General features: G+C 39.4%; 1 protein-coding gene across 16 annotated transcripts in view; it reads right to left on the minus strand.

Moving 5' to 3' along the window:
* The window catches only part of LOC111577803 (pleckstrin homology domain-containing family A member 7-like), a 157757-nt gene that overhangs the window by 37979 nt on the left and 96513 nt on the right, over positions 1-23265 (minus strand). For all 16 annotated transcript variants that reach the window (XM_055009084.1, XM_055009089.1, XM_055009083.1 and 13 more), the window contains 4 exons: positions 18422-18539; positions 9126-9230; positions 7013-7085; positions 28-128 (listed from right to left, as the gene is read on the minus strand). In XM_055009084.1, the coding sequence (XP_054865059.1) occupies positions 28-128; positions 7013-7085; positions 9126-9230; positions 18422-18539 (397 nt within the window). The remainder of the gene's footprint in view (positions 1-27; positions 129-7012; positions 7086-9125; positions 9231-18421; positions 18540-23265) is intronic.

Here is a 23265-nt window from a genome sequence, read left to right on the forward strand (position 1 = left end):
TAATTTGTAGAACAAAGAGAGGCGTACCTTGAAGGCATACTTGCGGCTGATGTGATCCTCGGGTCCCACGGGTGAAATGACATAGCTGGGCAGAGGAATGCTGCCTAGGACCGATTCCTCTCTGCTGTCTGGAGAGAGAAAGGGAAAGAGAGAGAGAGAGAGAGAGAGAGAGGAATGAATGAGGGAGAGGGAGAGATAAAGTGAGAAAAGGAGAGAGAGAGATATAGAGGAAAGGAAAGAGCAAGAGAATAAATCACTCATCACCCACTAATTTCATCACCGGCTGCCACCAATATCATAACGCACACACTCATATGCCGTCATTCATACCAAAGTGTTGTGCCAAACAGTAAATGACAGCCAGCTGCCTTTCCTCTGCATCTGCTCCACCTCGTTCACATGCTGAGAGCACAGTGAACACACACACACACACACACACACACACACACACACACACACACACACACATATATACACATTTTTCTTTATTTGCAAGAACTGTCAGTGACATAATGCAGTCTTCAACTTTTTCATCTCAACGTAAAGCTACTCCCACCCCCGGAGCAGCCCCGCTAAAGAAGAATATCCTCACTTTCCAAAAACATCCTCCCTTCTCAAGGTTCATGCACCTATAAATACATTTCTACAATGGATTTGTTTTCCACTGAATACTGTGACAGCGTGCTAGAGTGTATATGTGAAAGTATGTGTGTGTCCAATGACTACCACATCGTAAAATTTAGTGATGGTATGAAAATATGTGTGCGCGACACCTGCACGCATGTGTGGGTGTTGGGCTGAGAGGTGATAAGGCAGCGCAGTGGATTAAAGGGGTAAAATGTTTAAAAATAATTCAAGGAGCTTTGGAGGAGACATTCCCTAAATGGTGGGCGACACTGTGAGGTCTTTTTATCTGCTCTCACTCACACACACTGAGCAAAATCAACTGTAAAAAATGAATTATAATGCGGACAAACAGCACAAGAATGGGATTATTCTGTCACTCTGCTTTGTCTTTTTTCCACAGGAAGAGATTTGTTTGTTTTTTAAAACCAGCACCCTAAATTGGAATGTGTTGCATGCTAAGCCTCTTGAGGAAATTTTTCATTTCTGATATTGGACTACAAAATCAAAACAAAACCCATTTTCATTATCTATGATTCTGCAAGTTTTTGTGTGTTTACTTCATTCATACTTTACTGAGGCGTCCTCCGATTTCTTTTTTCTTCTGACAACCAGACCAAAACAAAAGAAACTTAGTCGGACTAAATGACAAAGAACAGAAGTCCAATATTTGGCATATGTCTGATTAACAGTACCATTACTGTTTTAATGAATTCCAAACAAAATAGTTTTTAAAAAAAAAAAATAAAAAATGCTACCTTGGTTTTGATGCAGTCACCTCACTCTATCTATAGTCACCACTCTGCAGTCTCCAGCAAAGTCCCTCCCACAGTGCTATGTAAATGTCAGCTTTAAAAGCTGACACTTAGATTTAGTTTCTTTTAAAAAATGAATACATTTAGCCAATTTATCAGAGCCAGAAACTACAAGAACATTTATTTTTGAACTTTCCATCGGTTCTTAAACTAATCATATGTAATGTACTTCTTTCTGAGAACTAAACCGTATCAAAGCCTTATAAATCGTGACCTTATCAAAATCACCTAATCCTATATGTTCTGCTTAAAATTTGCCAAAAATAAACCACATGTACTAGCCAGTTTCTATTACAAAAAAACATTGTGAGCAACTGAGACATTTCAGGGATTTCCTGGTGAACTGGACTGAACTGCAGGCTGAGTTTACACAAAGCAGCTAAGAGACAAGTACAGAACTAACTAAAAATCCAAGCATTGAAGTGTCTATAGTATGTAGTATTTTCCAGTCTTGGAAACTCTGGGTACTTATAAAACGGCTGTGCATGTTGATTGCAGGTCTTTTTCAGCTTAAAAAAATAATAATCAGAGGATTTTGTTTTTATGAGTGATAGCAATAAAACTGTCATACTGTATTAAAAGACATTTTTGAGTTCTCTCTACTTCTAGCCATGGCTGTGCTCTTCCCATAGACGCACTGGACTATACAATTTAGTGAAAAAGGAATCCGCTGTGAGCAAAAATAATGGAAGAAATAACGTTTAGAAACTGCTGATGCTTCAAAGTGTTAAAGACCCCATGTGATGAAAATTACATTTCTTACCTTCCATGAAACCATAACATCCATATGATGTTTTTACATTCTAAAAGACACACAATGAATCAGATAAGCAATCAACGCAACGGTTGAGCCTTTCTACCTTAAAACAGCAGTGTACCAGTGACTGTCTCAGACTCAGACTTTCAAAGTTTCTTATCTTACAGACTTATAGACCTACTAAAACAATTTTTTTAAAATTTTCTTAAATGACAATCAAAAGCCTTATCAATTTATAATCAATTAACTAATAACTAAATGTTCTCAATGGACATATTCTGTGTGTTGGTGAGGCTGATTTGAACTGTCACATGACATGAGCCTCTCAAATGGCTTATAGTAGGTAACATGGGCTGAAAAGCAAAGATAATCAGCCACTGGACCACAGTGATGCCGTCAGAATGCACTTTAGCTTACCTACAAAACAAGAGATCTGACCACTGACCAGTAAACATTGTGTCACAGGAGACTTTCTCATGGCACAAGATAAACCCCCACAATACTCTCTGCTTGCCAAAACAGGACTGCCGATAAACTGAGTGATCGCTTTCTGAGGAGAGGCTCCACCTAGTGACAAGATCTAATGTTTTATAAGTTAATATATTTTTAATTGATGAATAATAATTATTATTAATGACAATTCATGGATTAACCAGTGTGTATGTATGACTAAGTTACTTCAACTCGCCATTGTGCAGCGTAGTGTTGTTTTGTAGAGAGAGTGAATCTAAGCAATTTTAAGGCACGACCAGAGAGGGACTTTATTTAACTCTTAATTTTGACACCATCACTGTGCTTTTTACTGCAAAATGTATATTGGTTCCAAATATTGGTGGTTGGTATCCTTCATTTCTAATGATGATCTAATAGCTGTGAATTCATTTTCTTTCGCTAACTCTATCAAGTGTTGATTATCCATATCAATGCTGCCATACTTCCTTCTGCTTTTTTATTGTGTCTTCTTAGATTTATGTATGTTTATTATTATACTATATTATATACTACAATATTGTAGTAAGTAGTTAATATGTTAATTACCTTGTAAATGCAGGGTCACTTAATAAAAAAAAGGCATGACTTCGACAGCCCACAGAAACCATCGAAAAAATAAAGTTGTAACAACTAAATCTAAGACAGAAAAGGAAGGTTTGGTTGTTTGTGTAAAAACAAGCGATGAAGGGAGGAGATAAGTGGTGCTGGAGACAGATCAAGAGATTTCATGTTGAAAGAAGAAACCAATGAACTGAGCAAGAAGACAGGGAAAAGGGAAAAAAATGAAACAACAGAGAATTGATTTCACCCTCCTGTCGAGGCGAGGAAGCAGAAAAGCATGTCCCAAAAGCTTCGCTTAAGAATATGGGGATGAAAAAGGAAGCCGTGGAGAGTCAGATAAAGACAGACGGGGGGCACAGACCGACGGTGGATGGAGGATGTGATGCAGCTGTGTGTGTGTCCATGTGTTTCAGCTGGAACCCAATGAGAAAGATCAGATTAATGCACGCCCAGACCGAATTACTGGCTCCCTTGTCAGCTGCAGTTCACTTTAAATCCACCATCATCAGAGTCCAATTTAAACTTCTGAACTTTGTCCCAACCTTTTATGTTGAAAGCTGTCATGCTTCCAGTACACATGTATATCTGCATCCTCCTCAGACAAACATTTGTCAGTTGTGTTTCCTCCAATTTCAGACCAAGCAAAAAAAGGACACGATTAAAAACATTTGGAGAAACAAAATTTTTTTTAACATCTGGCTGCAAGGGGAAAAAAATCTGCATGTTATCTGTAGATTACCTTAACTAACCACAGTGCCCTGCCCAAAATAAAATGTAATTAAACCTAAAAAGCCAGTATTTGCAGTATACTAAATCATTTTATCTACGGTATTTTATACAGGGATGATACCAACAGATTGGGAGCAAACTAGCGTGAACCTGCTCATATTCATAACCTTCCTTCATTACCTATACTGGCTTTAAACTCATACCTACAGCAAATTTAGAACCAACAATTCGCCGGAGTAGCCAGTTGCTCACACATGTACAGGCAGTACATAAAAACTCCACACAGAAAGCCCCAGCTGACCAGCAGATTTGAACCGTGTGAGGCCACAGTGCTAAACACTGCAGCACTGTGTCATCCCCTATATTCATATGACTTCTGAAAATACAACTATATCCCAGCACAAAAGCTACTGAGCCAAATATGTAGACAAGTGAGTCTACTATTTATAGATGATTTACCATGTTGGCCGTTGGGCTGTGATGCGCAAACGTCTATCTGCAAAGATTAAACTCAATTTTTTGGTCATCTGTTTCAACAGAATGCAGCCACACCAACAATGCACAGTCATGAAAAAAATACTAGAACACCCTTCTTTTCTTCAATTTCTTGTTCATTTCTGTGGCTGGTACCACTAAAGGTATATTACCTGAAGAATACAATGAACACCACAAAAAATGCAGCTGATTCCATAATACCTTATGTTCTATTTGACATGCTTAAGCATAATTGTACTCCCAGGGTATATAAGAGGCCATTTCATGTCATAAGCAGCACTACACATGCAAAGACCTAGAGTGGTTTCCTGCTGATATTCAAGCTGTAGCACAACTCAGAAGTTGTCAGCTCTCACATAATGCCTAAAACAAAAGATTTATGTGAAGCCACAAAGGCAGCCATCTTGGCACTACTGGAAATTGGAATGAGTGAGAGACAGGTAGCAAAAAACTGAAGATCTCCAAGACAGCCGTTCATTACACCAAGAAAAAACAAGCTGAACATGGTACTACCAAATTGCTAGCTGGTCGTGGCAGGAAACGTCTTTCTACACCACGAGATGACCGTACACTCATCTGTTCCTGTATCAGGAATCATCATCAGACCTCCAGGGACATTAAAAATGAGTGGGCACTGTGGAGAAATGTGACTTGTTTGGCAAGGACAGTTCAAAACTGACTTGTTGAAGCTGGTCTGAAGTCACACAGGGCACAGAAGAAGCTCTTCATCAAGGAAAGGCAGAGGAAAGCCTGGTTACTCTTTGCTGGGGATCACAAGGATTGGACTATTCATGTTTGGGACAAGTTTTTCTTCAGTGATGAATTCAATTTTCAGTTGATGTCCACTCCAGACAACTTACTGGTTAAGAGGAAGCCTGGAGAAGCTACAAACCAGACTGTCTTGCCCCTACAGTAAAACATGGGGGTGGATCAGTGATGATTCTGGGGTTGTTTCAGTCTGGGTGGAACAGGGTGAATGAACCAGGTCATGTACAGGACTACTCTTGAAAACAGTCTTCTTCCATCAGCTGGAAAACTCTTTCCTGCCTCCAATGACTGGATTTTCCAACAAGACAATCCCCTTTCCACATGGCAAGGTCAGTTAAAGCCTGGATGGAGAACCAGAACATTGGAACCGTGCCTTGGCTGCTCAATCACAGATATAAATCCAATTGAAAACCTGTGGAAAAACATCAAATGCAAAATGGAGAACCACAAGCCCAAAAACAAAGCAAATTTGTTTGAATTTGTGCAACTGGAATGGGTTGCTGTGACAGCAGAACAATGTCAGAAGCTGGTAGAGAGCATGACAAGACTGCAGTCATCAAAAACAACTTAAGTGATTTTGGTTATTATCATGAAAACCATGGAAAATGTCTAGATATCAGCTCTTAAATTAAACTCTTATGAGCTATTTATGTTGTTATCATTATATTTGTCCAAACAAATGTACCTTTAGTTGTACCAGGCATTAAAATGAACAAGAAATTGAAGAAAACAAGGGTGGTCTAATAATTTTTCCCGTGACGGTATTTCACATGGTGTCATTTAGTTTGGAACTGTCTCTGAGTAAATGCTCAGTCGACATCAAATAAGTTTAACCTAACAGTCATCTTTTTTTTGGACCAGTTACAAGTCCTCAGGCAGGCTGGTCGCCTGAAACCAAAAATAATGCATTAATTCTGAAATGCACGTTTTTTATTATGAAAGTAGCCCCGATAATTGTCTGACTGATGAGAATTTGGTCAGACGACAGCATATTGACCAAGCAATTGACAACTCAACCTGAAGTCTACAGCCCTAGCAGTTTCTTATTGCTGGTTAAGTATCACCTCGACAGTGTGATCGATTTTGCACAGCGACTGGGCAGCGCCATGGTCAGACCCCCTGATCCTCCACATCATGCACCATGTTGACACGAGGCCACGCCTCCAGGCTGCAGCCATTACTGTTTCACAGCTCTGTTGCATTGTTTAAAAGTGTGGCAGACAGACAGGTGTCTTGCAGAATGCAGGGGAAAGGATGGTGTGGACATCATTTAAGGAGGATTCTACAAATAAATGCATACATAGCTCAATGTCACTCTAAATTACAACTTGAAGTACAGCTACTGTGAGGAACTTGCTAATGAAGTCTGAGACAGCAGGATGAATTCCATTTGTACAGCAGCAATTTTTTTTAATTTTAGTTTTATTCTTTAAACAGCGCCAGTGAGGCACCTGCAGAACACAATGCAGTCCAATACAATAGGCATTCAGCAGATCCTACAATAGATCCTGCATCAAGTTTGTAACAATCAGTTTTTGGTGAGACTTTCTGATAGCTGCTAATTCACTGTGATGCAAAGTTATAACGGCTGCGGAGGTGTCATTGTTATGAATTGTATTATATTGTCAAGTGTTTCTGTTATTTTGTCTGAGCCTGAATGTTTGATTATGGGGAAGCGGGAGAACACATGGGTGGGAGAACACACAGTAGCTCTCACATGAAACCATTTCTTCTACATGCTAGATCTGATCGACATTATGCAAAGACTCACCTTTGTAGTAGAACAGACAGAAATCAGCCAAGACAAACCATTTCCTCTTCCAAAGTCGCATCCCAGAGCTGTCCTGCAGACAGAAAGAGAGGTAAAGAGTGTGAGTAAAGGATGTATAAGTAATGAGATGTAATGTAGCACAAACCGGAGGAGATAACGAGAAGGGCCCGACTGAGATCTTAAATCGGAGGAGAGAGGGGTACTGAGAGAGATGAAGGGAGAGGCTGAGCAATGAAGAGGCAGAAAGGGTTAGTGAGGAATAGCATGTACAGTAGGGAAACTGAAGTAATGAAAGGAAAAGTGAGGTGGAGATGAGCAGAAATAAAGAGAGTGAACAGGAAGGAGAGGGAGGAAGGGAGTGATCATTTGTCCTTGTTCGCTGGCTCGCCACGCCTGCCACGATGCCACGACCGCTTTACTGCTCGTTTTGTCTTTTATGTTCTCTTGCTGAAAATGGGGCCATTTGAAGAGCCAAAGATATACAGGAGGGATGAAATCACCTCATACACAGATCTATACTCATCCTTCGGCTAAAGATGTGTGAAACCACAACCATGTAACACCCCTTTGTGTGTGGCTGAAAGGAACAAATGGTGCTCTGTCCACTTGGTCGTGGTAGTAGTTATGTAGGTGTATAGTTGTTTGTGGTATATTTCTGTGTATGTGAATGAGCCTTAAACTGCCTGTGGGTGAGCATTCATGCTCCCTGTACAATTTACATTTTTTTCTAATTAAAAAATAATTACACTGTACTATAGAATGTTGTGTACAGAACCCTATAACTGTGCTCGTGTCTTTGTGTGTGTCACAGTGTAGGCACGGCTCGTTGTGTAGTCATTAAAATGTAATTACTTTGCAGGAACAGAACTCACTGTTTGTCTTGAAACAGGCCAAGCAGCTTCCAATGGGGTGATGCCAACTACAGACATTTTAAGTATAACTTCAAATAAACAAAATGTCTCCAGTAATAGCCTGTTTGTGATCAACAGCAGGTGCTCTATACATAGCATCAGCTCAATAAATAAATCAAGAAAAAAACTGGGCCATTGAAAGAAACATTACAGGATGATATTGAATGGAGCTGAAACTGATAATGGCAGGAAGAACCTACGCTACCTGTGTTCTCATTATTTAGTTAACATTACATAGAAATAATGCTTTTCCTCAGATTTTATTGCAACATTGTCTGGCAAAAATTGCACATATCAGATTAGATCAGATTAGATCATGAAAAAGAGCGGTATTTGAAGCACTAGCCCAATTGCTAAAGGCACGTTTTTACATTATAATGTATAATATTTTTATACTTATACACTCACATATGCCCATGCTCACAAGACATTCTTCGAACTCTTAAAATTTGATTATTGATATAACCTAGGACCTTATTTCAGTAATCAAAAAAATGTTGTTTATGTGGAGAGGTTTTATATTTTAGTATTGGGTTGTGGAAGTCCTGCAAATGTATTTAATATCATCATTAGGCATTAGACAATTATTACATAATCATCTTATCAAAATTACTGGAACTGAACACAATCATTTTGAAAAATTGTTCCTATGTACCTGTCTAAAAAGAGCATGATGATCCTAACATGAATAAAATGTTTCAGTGTCCACATTGTTCTTCACTGCTTGCACTCCATTCTTCTGCTTTAGTTTAATGGCATCAACTGTTTATCTCATGGCACTTAACTTTTCATATTCAACTGACTGCATTTGAATGAGAATCTATTGGCATTAATGTCATGGATTAGTTGCAAAGCCAAACGCGGCAGCATCGCTGTGGGAGCATTTTGGCTTTAAGCCCAATGAAAAAAGAGAGGATCATAACTTAGAGAAGGCAATTTGTTAGATTTGCATCAAAAGGTGGCGTTCAAAGGTGCCAATACAACTCATCTGAAACTAATAGAGGCATAAAATTACCAGAGAACACAATGGAATCACTAATTGCAAGTATTAGTATGGCGATTAATCATCAATTTAAATGTCATAATTGTGGCAGTCCTTGCCATCATAGAAACACAATAACATGTTAGCAGCAGCAGTCCTCATTTGATCATATGTTCATATGTCAGACTTAGTGCTTGAGTTTGTGTGCGAGTTTCCCTACTTGTTTGTAGAGCCATCCTCGGACCACCACAGGGACGTTGGGATTCCTCTTAATGGCCTGCTCTCTCTTCCCGAAGCTGTGCACCTTACCACTGGACCGGGAGCCCTGCAACACACACACAAACAACGCAATTCATACGCAAGGCAATTCAAGGTGCTTTATAATGGTGAAGAAACACATTCAGCACACAACTTTAAAATTATAAAGATGATTTAAAGGTAGACATTAAGAACTTGCATAAAAATCATAGAAATAAAACATAATTAAGCAATAAAGGTGCATTAAGTCAAGAAAATAGATTGAGCATCTAAGAGAAAGCTGCAGTAAACAATCTGGCTTTCAGGTCTGATTTAAAAGAGCCCACAGTTTGAGCAGACCTCAGGTGTTCAGGAAGTTTGTTCCATAGGTGAGGAGCATAATAGCTGAATGTTGCTTCACTATTTTTGGTTCTGATTCTGGGAACACACAGCAAACTTGTCCCTGATGACCTGAGAGCTCTGGATGATTCATATGGAGCTAATAAGTCCAGGATGTATTTCAGTCCAAGACCTTTCAGTGCTTTGAAGACCAGGAGTAAGATTTTGAACTCTATCCTTTGACTAACAGGAAGCCAGTGTAGTGATTTGAGAAGACAAAATCAAAATCCTCATCAGTGGCAGTGAATTGTTGATAATGTTACAAATGGCACTATCGCAATATAATATCACCCTTTTTTAAAAGCATGGATTACACATTGCTGATGTTTACCAAGATAGGATCCCTTCTTTACCCATCTATCAGTTATTGTGTTTACATTATCAATTTGCAACTTAATTAACTTACAATAACATTTGCTCGGTTAGTTTTTATACATCTAATCTGCTCACTGGCAATGTTGTGTGGCTGCTTGCTGCCAGTCTACATTGGCATTTAGTTGTAGCACCTAGTTAATTACCTATGACTACATCAAAGGGAATTGTGTTAGCTGAGAACATTAACTCTGTAAGAAAAATGTGGTTAAAAAGGCTATGAGAAAAAGTGAGCCAGTTCTCTGTGTAATGGTAGCTTATATTTGGAAATAGACTGTCTGCGTCTGATCAGGCCATTTAATCTTACTTATAAAAGCACCAAAGGGACATTCACCCACACCATGATTATCTTTTTCAGGTACCTCGCCCTTTCTGCCCCAATTGTTACATAATTACAGCCACTATTTGAGCACAGACAATTTTCCACTAGATCCCTGTGAAAGTGACTGACATCGTTGCTATGGCACTGTTCAGACATTGACAAAGCCTCTGTACTCTGGCAGGTAAGAGGTTAGAAAAGGGGACTTGTGACCTGCAGGTTAGTGGTTTGATGGGCAGACACACACCTGCTGGAAAGTCTGGCCACTGAACGTGAACAGCTGCAATCAAAGACAGTGAGGCAACAATTCCCAGAGCACTTTACTGTCAGCAGTGACAGACTGTGGTGATGTGTTAAAGGCCCAGTATTGCTGATGAAGTCCACATTTCTTTCATTAGAAAGGTAAAAAGTTACGGCAGAAAAGGGCAAATATTCTTTCTCAAAAATAGTCAGTTGTATGTTAAAGTAAGAAAAAGAATTTTAGGTTGTCCTTGAGAATCACCACTAACTTATATAAGTGAAACATTTAAACTCAGACTTCAATGATATTGGAAAGTTCAATAGAAAAGAAAAGTTTTAAACCTGGCTAACATGTCTATATGGTGTTTTTATATGCTAGAATACACATCTGAAGTGAAACAAGCTATGACTGAGAAAATACTTTGAAATAGCAGTGTACCAACAATAGACTTCAGATTCAGACTTCCACAGTTTCATATGTAACAAACCTAATAAATGAATCCTACCAACTTGCAGGATGGAGCTTTTTGTATCAATAATTTTTCTGAGAATTAGTGTGTGGTTGTAAGTTGTAGCACCAGCAATCAAGGAAACCACAAGGCTGGCTGGAGACAGAGGTGTTGATACCTAGATATGCACATACTGGTGAAGACATAGGTGTACAGTTACAGCTATTTTAATGCAAAAAGGGATTATTTTCACAGAAAGAAGCACTTCTAAATATGGAATTTTAATGAACTAAGATGGGTTTTGGGGGTTTAATCAATACCAGGAGTGGGATTTTAAGCTTTAAGCCAAGGCCAGATTACTAATTCCTTCAATTATTTAATATGCATGTATTATCAATAACAGCCTGTCTCATGCAAGGTCAAGGAGAGCGTATCTGCGCTCACGCTGGGCTGCAAAAATTAAGTTTGGGGGCCCTGGGCAAAAATATAATTTGGGCCCAGGTGGCCAAACTGTTCTAATGTGAGTAACTTTGTTTTGTGCGTAAATTACTTTATGAAATGGAAAATTTGAGTACTATATAACCTGAAAATTTTAAAAAAGCTTATTATATTAACTCATGGCCCCTCAACAAGACAGAGTTTGTCGATGTGCAATAATGAAAGTGTTGTCCTGAAGCCAGACTATGTAACTTTGGCTGAACCACAAGTTGTAATTATGGGACACTGTCGCTTTAACTTCTGCTGATATTTTTAGAGTATTTCTGTATTCTTAAGAGGGGGAAACAATGTTTTTAGGGGCACAGACTTCAACATAATACCAGGGCAAAGAGGAAAAGAAACTTCTTGTCTTTAGCTAACGTGAAAATTAATCTCTACATGGCTGATATATACTTACACTGTAGATGGACTGAAATCATGTCCCTTCTGGAAGTAATTAAATCCAACAGTATATTTTCAGCTGTTACAGATGTTGACACTGAATATTTGTCAATATTTTGTGCCAACATTTATTGACCTCTTGCACAAATTAATAATTTGTCAACTCACTAATGGCAAATAGATTCCTATGACATCTCCTAGAGCAGCAAATTCTGATATCGATCTGCTGGTTATTTCTATGGCAAAATAAGTATTTTTTTTTATTTTTATATATATATATATATATATATATATATATATATATATATATATATATATATATATATATATATATATATATATGTGCGCCAAAAAAGGCCTTGAAAAAAAATCTGTGAATTTATAGTATAAGGAATTATCCAACCAGCTGAGGTCTATTAGCAACATTTACTAATTTTGTAGTCTAGTATTAAGTAGTGTTCCACGTCAGTGAGCTATAATTATGCCACTTGTATAAATGTACAACATCTGAGACACACGTCAATTTATCTTTCATTTTACACATTAAAGAAAGACATGGCGGCTGGTGTCTCCATCTCAACAAACCATGACATTTGTGCCTGCTGTATATGCCACAAAACATGCTTATACACTGTGCACATATTCATGAAATCTCATTACACCATCCTCTATCCTGAAACCTCTGAAAGAAGACTACTCCCCCTGGCACTGCATGTGCACACATAGGCACAAACTCAGACGGGCGCACACATCAGCCCTGCCACCTCCCTCACTGCTGCAATAAAACATTTGGTGTGACGGCTGTATGAGTGTGTATATGGACTGGAAGCGGCGCTGGGAGGCTTCCACAGCTGGGAAACTGCAAACACACCAGCTAATTACAGGGAGGCTGGTTGGCCAAGCATGATGCACAGCGGCTCCAATATTGTCACATCTGTAAATATACTGCATGTGTATGTCTGTGCATGTCACATAGTTTGTATGTGCATGTATGTGTGTGTCTGCAAGTGTGTGTGTGTGTGTGTGTGTGTGTACGATGCGGTGGTCTATTTTTAGGCCGAGGGTAATTCTGTGGAACAGACTGTGGTCCCTGCTGCACAGTGGCACTCTGTCTTGTAGGTGAGTGACTGAGAGTCAGACCAGCTATTTGTTACATGAATGCCACACAATTAGACAGCCTAAAAGCCTAGAGAGGGCCCCGTCTGAGACCTGGAGGCTGCCACTTCAAACCCCCAGCCAGACAAGAATTATCTCGGAGGGTGAGGTAATTAAACAAGAGTAGTGCTTCCCCCTCCCTTTAGAAGTCTGCTGGAGATGTACTTAGACCAGACATGTAATCGCAGTCTGTGCAAGAGAATCTGATCAGTGGTTAAGAGTGACTCTCAAGAGTCAGTCTGGGTTACTTTAACTGCTAAGATGATTGTAACTAGTTGATAATACAAAATGATACACTAATTTTAATCATTTCTCAAGCAAAAATGAAAAAGCAAAAAACATTATTTGTTTCTAGCCTTTTAAATGAAAGCATTTCCTGCTTTTCGCTGTTTCACATCACTCAAGTCTATAATAGTCTAAAATTAGTCTTATATAATACATAATTGTATTAATGCGTAAATTTAACACTCATTTTCATGAAAATTGCCACATAAAAGGTTAATTAAAGCTGCAGGAAAAACAAATCCCCCCACTGAAGATATGAAGATACGCAGGCCTCCTGCCCTATCAGACAACCACATGCTTCAAGCCCACAAAGACTGCTGAGCTAAAAGTTTACATCGATTTGTGATTTCACCTGGGACTTCCACTCTGACCTCCTAAGTGAAAGTCCTCCATCAAATCAATTTCATCTCCACATCTTACTCTCACTGCAAACTTTGCTGCTATTTCTACTCTCATCTGATCAGTGAAAAGCTCTGTAATTGGCTGATATTTACTGTTATGAGCTAGATTTTCTAAAGCCTTAAAATGGAGCTAGGAGGATGTATAGAGGTCTAGTTTCCTTTCACACCACCTGACTTACAATATGCTGAAAGGTAAGGATGGAATTTCTTTCCCAATGATGCTAAAAAATATTGCCTACCCAGCTTCAATGCATTATTTCAGCTGTTCTTGTTATGCAAACATTAGGAGTTGAGCACAACATGATTGGAGGCACCAGAATTCACTGGTGCATTTATACACTGGAAAAGAGGACACAACAAGACAAAGTAATTTAAAAAGCACCAATTATAGACTTAAAAGGAAAAACAATGTGAAAAATTTGAATAAAAAAATACACATCTATGTTCATTTCTTGCATCAATTTGACAAGTGATGCAGATCTAAGCTTGTCTTCAGAGCACTGAAATCATTTGCTTCCTTTATCAACATTCATTCAGCAAGTCTGTTTCCATTGCTCTCTGACACATATAATTGTTATAAATACACCAATGTATTCACTCTGCCATAGCAAAGTCTAAAACCTTTTTTAGATATTTTGACATTTTTCAAATTTCAAGTGTTTCCCCACACAGCTTATTAAACATTTTTTTTTAAATTCTATCAAATTTTAAGACTTTGGACTATGATTATATGTGATTATATACTGGGATATTGTAAAGATTAAGTGGTTGATTGCAAAATATGGACAGATTATCCAGCAATGGAATTACCTGCAACCAAAGTTACATTTAGTGGGACTCACTGCATCTTGTGAATGAAACATTTGACCATCTGTTGATGCCGGATGAAAAGTCAGAGGTTCACCAGTCATTTGGATTCATCCTCAGGGCACCAAGAAAATCTGTACCACATTTCATACAAATCCAAATGATACTGATTGGCTGACCCCAGAAAGACACAATTTATTTAGCTTTAAAAAAAACCTAACTCAAGAATTTCAATGTTGTAGTTAAGAACAGAGAGTGAAGAGCAAAATAATGTCTCTTCAGTAATGGATTTTCAATTGAGGGTTTCTTGGCACAGCCTCCTTTGGTTGTTTTTTAATGGTTTTCCGTTAGTCACCGTGTTTAACTGCTCGCATCTAAGGTTTGGTGCTAGGAAAGCCTAAAAATTTAAAAACTAGAACAGCAGAAACAGTAGGATGAATTTTCTAGTTCACACTGGTGCTCATAAAGGAGATATTTAAGGAAGAACCTTTTATCACTATCACTGCTTCACTAGCTGGTGTTAATGCTCAAAGTGGCATTTGAAGAATGGAGCTATTTTTCAAACAATGAGGCAGCGAACTGAAGAGGTACAGGAAGTGAACTGGGACCCAACAGAAACTTCTAAATGACACTGACTTTGGTAAATCCCAAAGAATTTGTGCAGACTAGTTATGAACACAACATTACTAAATATGCATCCAGCGACAGACAACACAAGTGCTTAAAGGAGAACTGTGACAACTTGTGGGAGAATTGGGATGATTTCTGTCTCGGTGCTCCCTCTGATGTTTTGTCAGAGGCGGAATGAATGCGACTTATTCAAAACGTGGATTCATTTCTTGATGGCGCTGCGCTATGCAAGGGGGGATACCAATGACTCATCTTTCCTCGGAGACAAGATTCTTTTGTTAAGAGTTGTTCTTGTCAGAATGAGGCTTCTGCACTATTTTTCTGCTGTTTGATGGCAGCGGTGATGAGCCAGAGCACCTGGGAGGGCCGCAGGCCAGGAAAACACTGGGCGTGGAAATGGCGACGGGGCATTGTGATGGATGCCCTGTCATCTCTGTATCGCGCCTGATGACACATGTTCAATCTTGGTCCCGCGGCACCTGTTGATATGGCAGGATGAGATTTCACGCAACTGTGGAGATGTGTATGTGCATGTGTGCGTGTGAGCGAAAGGGAGTTTAAGATATAGTCTAAAAGGGAAAAAAGTGACAGGGAGAACGAGTGAATGAAGGAAATTGGAGGAAAACGGAATAAACAAGTCAGAAAGATAGACTTCCTGGTTCTTATTTAGGTAAATTTATGTTGCACAAAACCAGATGGTGCAGAATGTAACCTATGAGGTCTGCATTTGGGAGGTCAAATTAGAATTCTTCAGCACTGCCTATTCTGAATTGCTTCAACGAATTTTGTAATTTTGGCAGCAAATCGTCTGAGCCAATGACAGCTTGAAGGGCAAACAGAAAGAAGATGAGGTGTGGAAAGAAAAGTGCAAGACTCCCAAACAAAAATAACTCAGTCTTGTTTTACTGAAACTATCATTGTAGACTGATTGATATGCATATGGGATGTATTCTAGAAATTTAACTTGAAGCCTTGGAATGTGAATGCAGCCAAAAATCCTAAATATATGCGGATACAAGGCCAGATACAAGCAAAAGAGTGGGAGAGGAGAAAGTGAAACCAACCCAAATCTATTTATCTTTGACTTAATGTAAGATGATACAATATACTAAGAGACTGCACAATCTGTAATCAGCTGTGTGTTGTAAATAAGTTACAAATGGAACACTTGTAAAAACACTGGAAAGTAAGAGTCAACTTTAATGCTGCAGTAGCAATTTGGCAGATGCAGGATGCAAAAAAAAAGAAAAGTAAAGAAAAGGGAAGAGACTGACCTCACTAAATGAAATGTCTAAACAATGCAGGCATTTATAGAAAAGCTGCCCTGCTGTACCTCTCTCTGCATGACAGACAGATAGGAGACCACTGTCATCACGTCTACCTGCTGGCTCTGAATCATGCCTTTAATCCTATGAACCCCGGGTTATTTTCAGGTTAATTTCATTACTTTTAAGCTCTTATCTTTGTAAATATAAGGGCTAGCCATACATATTTTGCTTTTTTCTTCTAAGACTGCCACCGCCTCATTACGCATATGTATCTGGGCTTGTCTTGTGACCGCAACGCTTTTTAAAGCAATCTTTTGTCGCACAGAGAAATAATAGAGAAACAGCTTAGTTAGAAAGGGCTCTCTGCTGTTTATTATAATATTCAGTATGCTGTGAAACAATAGGGACTTTATGAGTTATCCAACCATGACGAGAGATGAAAGAGGGCGAAGAAATTAAGTTAAGGGTGAAGATATTACTGCACTGAATTTGATCCGTCTTCACTATGTGCTCACATCAGGATGTACAAATATGTGATAAAAAGCAATTACACAGCTCAGGTTCTATTGTGTTCCATATCTATGCGGTGACAATATTCATGAATAATTCAAACAAGTGTAATGGGTGTGGAGGTGAACTCAGAGCAGCATGTAAATTGGAACTACGATTAAAGTTGATGGAAATTCTGAAGAATTTTTTTCACCACCACTGTGCACAGACGATCAACTGGCATCATCAGAAAGGTCAACTCAGGCAGTTATACCTGTTGTGCACTAAACCTCAATGCAATGAATACTTTGTGAGCCACACGACCGAGAAGAAGAGATTTGAATTTATTTGCACAGTGTATCTGCGTAGTTCTAAGGGTTAATCAAAGCACAGCCACCCAACGACCACCTCTTTATCACATCTCGATCAACAGCATACTCCCATTCCTCCTCATCATCTCCCATTCAGTACTGCTGAAAGCTGCTGCTAACCAAGTCAGCCAGCGGCCACAAATAATAGTACTTTTCCACTAGCCCACGGCAGTGTGGTCTGTCGCAGGGCAGGTAGTCTCTCCTCTGTTCTACACTGTGGTGGAGACTAGAGAGAAATCTCTCTTTGTGAAGCCTGTCTGTGAATGTCTGTGGTTTAGCTTTAGTGCTTTGTACCTTGTTTGTACATTCAGGTTATATTATATTTTTTAATCAACCTTTTCAGTCAGAGTAGACAAGTCGAGTCACTGTCAAACATTTCCTCTCTTTATGTGTTGAACTAAACACTTATTTCTGGTGAACTAGTTGCAACCGATGAGAACCACCAACTCAACTTCTAATACTATTTTATTCATATATTGTAGATCTCACCTAGAGTAGGAGAAGACAGTTGGTGCATTTGAAAACAAGAAATGAAGAAAAGCTAAATAAAGATATAAATACAAGAGAACAGTGTTTTTAAGGTTTTTAAGGTGATAATGTTTGCTAGCCTGAGGCATGGCTTCCCGTCTAGGGAGTCTGATTGCAAAAAGCACACCTGTCAACTTTAGAGCAAAGAGACTGCCAGAGGTATCTGAAGATTTCAGGATGTGCTCTGGCTCATAAGGAAGGCTGCTGTGTTTAGCCTTTTTACAACACTTACCACATTAGTCCAACTGGCTTCGCTCATCAAAACATTTAATGTTAGCAAACAAAAACAGGGATGAGCTGCACTGCATTTTGTGTTTGCATGCACAGGTTTGTTCTATGACAAACAGGAATATTAGTGAACAGCACAAAGCAGAAGGAAGAAAGAGATATCTTGCAAAATGTACAGTTAAACGTTTCAAGACACTACCCTTCGCACTGCAGCTCAGACACTGAAGGTCATCTAAGTATTTCGTGTTACAAAAATGTAAATTCAGCACATAAAAAGCCTGTCTGCCTTTAAATAGCATAATACCAGCCCATTTTGTCATTCCCATCACGGAGTAAATCCACAATCATACGGTAATGACTGAAAAATGCAGCGCCAGAAATGTTTTAATCTCAGAAATGAAAAGCTAAATTAATAAGGAGTCTTTGTACATACATCCAGACACATCCATACAGGCTTACCTTGGAGGCAGGCGTGGTGTCCACGGTGGAGGAGGTGATGGCAGTGGAGGCCTCACTGATGGTGGTGCTGGAGAGCTGCTCAGCCCCAGGTTTGGACATCATGCGAGCACCCTGTGGACTGCACAAACAAACAAACAAACAAACAAACACACACACACACACACACACACACACACACACACACACACACACACACACACACACACACACACACACACACACACACACACACACACACACACACACACACACACACACACACACACACACACACACACACACACACACACACACACACACACACACACACACACAATGTCAATACACATTACTGGTCTGAGCAGACGAGTAGTGAAGTTGTAAACACAACTCTGATGCAGTTTTTATATACACTACATGTCCTATGGTGTTCATGTAGAGTTTACATGAGTCTGTACATTATCTCACTTGTTCCCTTGAGGCCTCGTCCTATTATGCTGCACAATAGATTTGCTCTTTATTCCTGCTGGAGTTTTGAACTCTTCATATTTTTTCACCTAAATGCACTATGGATGTAGGGGAAGCTGTGCAAAGAAAAACCCTAATCTGCCCCAATTATGCAGCACTACAGCCCTGACTGTGACCACAGAGGTTATGGCTGCTCTGATTTCTGCATTTATTCTACTTTATTGGACAGTTCATTATGACGTAGCACAATAAAAGAGAGAGATGTGGAAAGAGGGGACCATTAAACTTTTAATGTGTGGCTCTAAATTCATCCAGTTTGTGTTTCACAATCATCTGTAGGGTCACTGTTGTAAAAATCTCAGTCTCAAATCTGTGGATTTTCATTTTTGGCCATTTTGGTTATTACAAGGTGTGAAATAAAGCTTCTTAACATCTGCTATGTTGCTAAAAGACTCAGTAAGGTTACTAAGGAAGTGCATAAGGCATTGAGGAGGAGAGGATGATTGAGGTGTGCTGAGGTGTGAATAGGAAGAGACCGTTTTGGGAATGTTTCTGGAAGTCTTACAGGCCGGTGACAGATTGTGCGTGTGTGTGTGTGTGTTTTTGTGTGTGTGTGAAGCAGATATCCAACACCTGGCATTGAGGCAGCTGAATGACCTGAAGACAGGATGTCCTAAATTTCCTCGTTGTGCCCACAGCACACACCTTAGAGGGCAACGCATTAAATCCTTTCAATGTGTATGCGGGCGTGCATGAGATCTATTTTTCTTTTGTACCCTCAGGTTAGCAAAGGCCTATTACCTTACATCACTGTTTCACAACAGAAAGCTCATAAATAGACTTACAAAACTTGCTTCACAGCAGAAAAACAAAAATGCACTGGACTCTGTTATGTAATGCCTTACTTGAAGAAGATAAATTAGGAGCACTCTTTTATCCTGCTTCCAACTAGATACCACAGTCACAAATATGCCACTGAAGACACTAAGTTAAGTTAAAATAAAACGGTGGGTTTCATTTTAATTATTCTGATGCTTTAAGGAATATTTGTGCTTCTGAATTTTCGTATTGGATATAATCTGTGTGATGTTTTGATGATGGGAGATATGTATGAGGAGAGAGAGGAAGGCTCAACTCAGCCACCACAGGGGAATAGACATACCAGAGTTCCTCTTTTTAAAAAGAGCTTTACTTGACCCTGAAATTACAGCAGCAACTAAGTTTGTCGATCTGCACAGCCCCATTGAGGCGTTTCCCACTGTAGGAACTTATGGGCCCGAACCTTCAAGCATATTCAAATAGCAAGAACCATCCCTGCAGAACCTCTTTCAGAGCATGTTTCGTAGCAGAAAACAGTTCCTACTCCACTGTATGGACTTACAACCTCTCCTGAAAAGAACTGCTGTGTGGCTCCAGCTGATTGGTTAAACTGAAAGAAGACAGCACTTCTTCATTAAATTCAGAGAGGACAACAAACACTATTTTTCTACCTTCTCCTTGTCGACTTGTTGAGCATTCTGCATACTGTCAAAGCTGCGTCAGGTTTTGAACACAACCTTTTTTCATGCCAATTGCCTTGCATTTTGAGATTGTTCACTGTCCATGATGTCCATCACTGTCCATCATAAGTAGTAGTGAAAGAGGACATGAAGCTATTTGGTGTGAGAGAAAAGGTTAGATGGAAGCAGATGGTTCACTGCTGCCACCCCTGAAGGGAAAAGCCGAACGGAAAAGAAGAAGAAGAAATGATTTTGTAAGTCAGAAGTATTATATATGTTTTTCAACCCACTTAAGACCACATAGCCGTTGTTACCGCATGCTAAAATCCACAAAACACTAAAATCAGATCTACAAAGTTGTCACAAGAAAGAAGCAATATGCAGCATGAAATCCAACAGGATAGTAGCACAGTAAATAAGGAAGTATGATTAAGTGATTCAGCGCTGAACCTTTACTTGGCAGCAATAACCCAGATTGGGGCCAGACAAAGCTGTACAAACAGAGCTACTATGAGAAAAGGACTGAGGAAGAATCAGTCTCTCCACAAAACAAACTACTCAGGGATCAGAAAGGACAAAGTGATTTTCACACTGATGTCCAGGTTTTTTCTGAAGCAGAGCACAATGGTTTAACGAATTCTCAATCTCCAAGAACAGCAGAAACCGGTAAAGCAAAGAATATTACAATTAAAGGCACCGAAAAACCTAGTCTGAAACCATAAACATGAGACTGACACAGATCTGAGTTCAGGTTTTAATTCTTTCCATTCAAGGTTTTGATTTTAGTCCAAGACGCTCTGCTTCTCAACAGGCGCTCTCCATACATGCATGGATTTATTTCCATAGCTTCCAGTGAAATCCGTCAGACTTCGCCTCAAACAGATTTGCTAACCTACTACAGTAAAATATTAACAGATCTTCTTGTCTGTCGTCTTTTCTACTGGTTATTAAACTTTTGTTTCACTGCAATTTTCAAAAAGAAGAACCACATCCCTTGCTGGAGAACATGTTCTTATTTATTTTTTTAGAAAGGCAGCATTTTTGAATTTTCATGCTTTTTCGCTTCCAAGGATACAGGTACAGCTTCAGGTCTACAATCATTACACGGCTTCACAGCACAAACAACTACCCAGTATTACTTCTGTTCGTTAGCCAAGAAGAATTTTTGAAGCTTTAGAGCCTAAATCAATGCACCACTGGTTCAGTCTGTTCTGACAGTGTTAAAAATACAGTATCAATAATAAATTGAATAGTTTTATCACCTTTACATGCTTTCTGTTAGAAATCTGTGGCCCAGATGACTGAAAGTGCCTAGTATCAACTAGATTAAATGTAAATTTGTTCTGAAATATGACCTTTTTTTTCTGCTGAAGTATTCTTTAGATTAGAGCTGTGACTGTTTCCTATACGTGTATTTCCTCTCACCTGGCAATAAGCCTCCATCGTGCTGAAATTAAAGACAATATCTGAGACTCTGAATAAAGAACAGAGTCTATGTATCTGTTATTGTAACATACTGGAGAGATCTTTGCATGAACCCACACTAACATAGGACACAAGTGTTTTTCAGAAAGGAGTCACTGTTCTACCAGGCTCATGAGGTTTACATATATGTCTGTTTTGACAAACACAAATACTCACACAGGATATTGTTTTTGGAAATTGCTAATCTAACTTATGAAGGACATAATCTGTTCAGACAACAGAATAAACAAGAAAGGTGCTTAGAAAGCGCAGAATTTCGCTGCTCAGTCTTTGTATCATTTCCAAAGGATGAAATCTTTAATAAAAAATGACGTTGCGCTGAGCACAGGCGTGTTATGCATGTGTACGTTGTGTACGGATACCGAATTGCGTGACCTAAATATGTAGCGGGCGGTGGGAATTCATGGGATTCAGAAACAGCCCAACAATTTAATCAATTGTTCCTTGCTTCATTTCCGATGGATAAGCCCAGATAAGTCTGCAGTGGTTGATTTGTAGTCGGATCGCAATCATGTGATTGTCAGCAAGCAGCTGACAGTGTTTACTTGTTGTCATAGTTACAGTGACACCGTGCAGCTATCTCGCAATAAAGAAATCTTTAACAAATCCGTAGATCCAGACTATAAGCTGCATCACTGCCAAAATCTAATCACTTGGTCCGTGTGTCATTTCTGACCTTTCCTGAAAATTTTACCAAAATCTGTTGGTCCGTTGTTGAGTAATGTCGCTAACAGGCAGACAAACAGACAGACATATGTATGCTGATTGTCACATAACTCCGCCACGATCCTTGGCGGAGTAATAAATTATTTTTGAAGCCATTCACAAATTTGGCTAGAATTGCATTGATAGGGGCAGTGGTGGCGCAACGGTTAAGTCTCTGGACTACTGATCAGAAGGTCAGAGGTTCAAGCCTCGATGTGGCCACTGTTGGGCCCTTGAGCAAGGCTCTTAACCCTTCCTGCTCCAGGGGCTCTGTACCGTAGCTGACCCGTCGCTCCGACTCCCCCATTTGGGGAGATATGCGAAAATCAGAATTTCCCCTTGTGGGATTAATAAGGGATAATAAATTTTAAAAAATAAATAGACAGCTCTCTTGATCGCTTTTGTCCATTTGTTGACAGGTCAGTGTAATTTCACCCACATCATTAGATGGCAATCAAACCAATGACTGTGAACAAAGATAGATGTCATTCATAGATATCCTGAGAAGCAGCTTTGAAGCTCAGTGTGGTGTGGTTGCTCTGGCCGTTGCCATCTTGGCAGTGCCTGATTTTTGGATAACTCTCGGTTATCCAAAAATCAGCTAAGAGGTGGAGGGTGAGTGGAACTGGAGAAGGCCATGCAAAAAATCTGTCCTATGACAGCACCAACCTGTCACTCAAAGTGGCTATGCTCCTAAGTATGCATAAC

This window comes from Amphiprion ocellaris, chromosome 3 (genome assembly GCF_022539595.1).
Source record: "Amphiprion ocellaris isolate individual 3 ecotype Okinawa chromosome 3, ASM2253959v1, whole genome shotgun sequence".
NCBI lineage: Eukaryota > Metazoa > Chordata > Actinopteri > Pomacentridae > Amphiprion > Amphiprion ocellaris.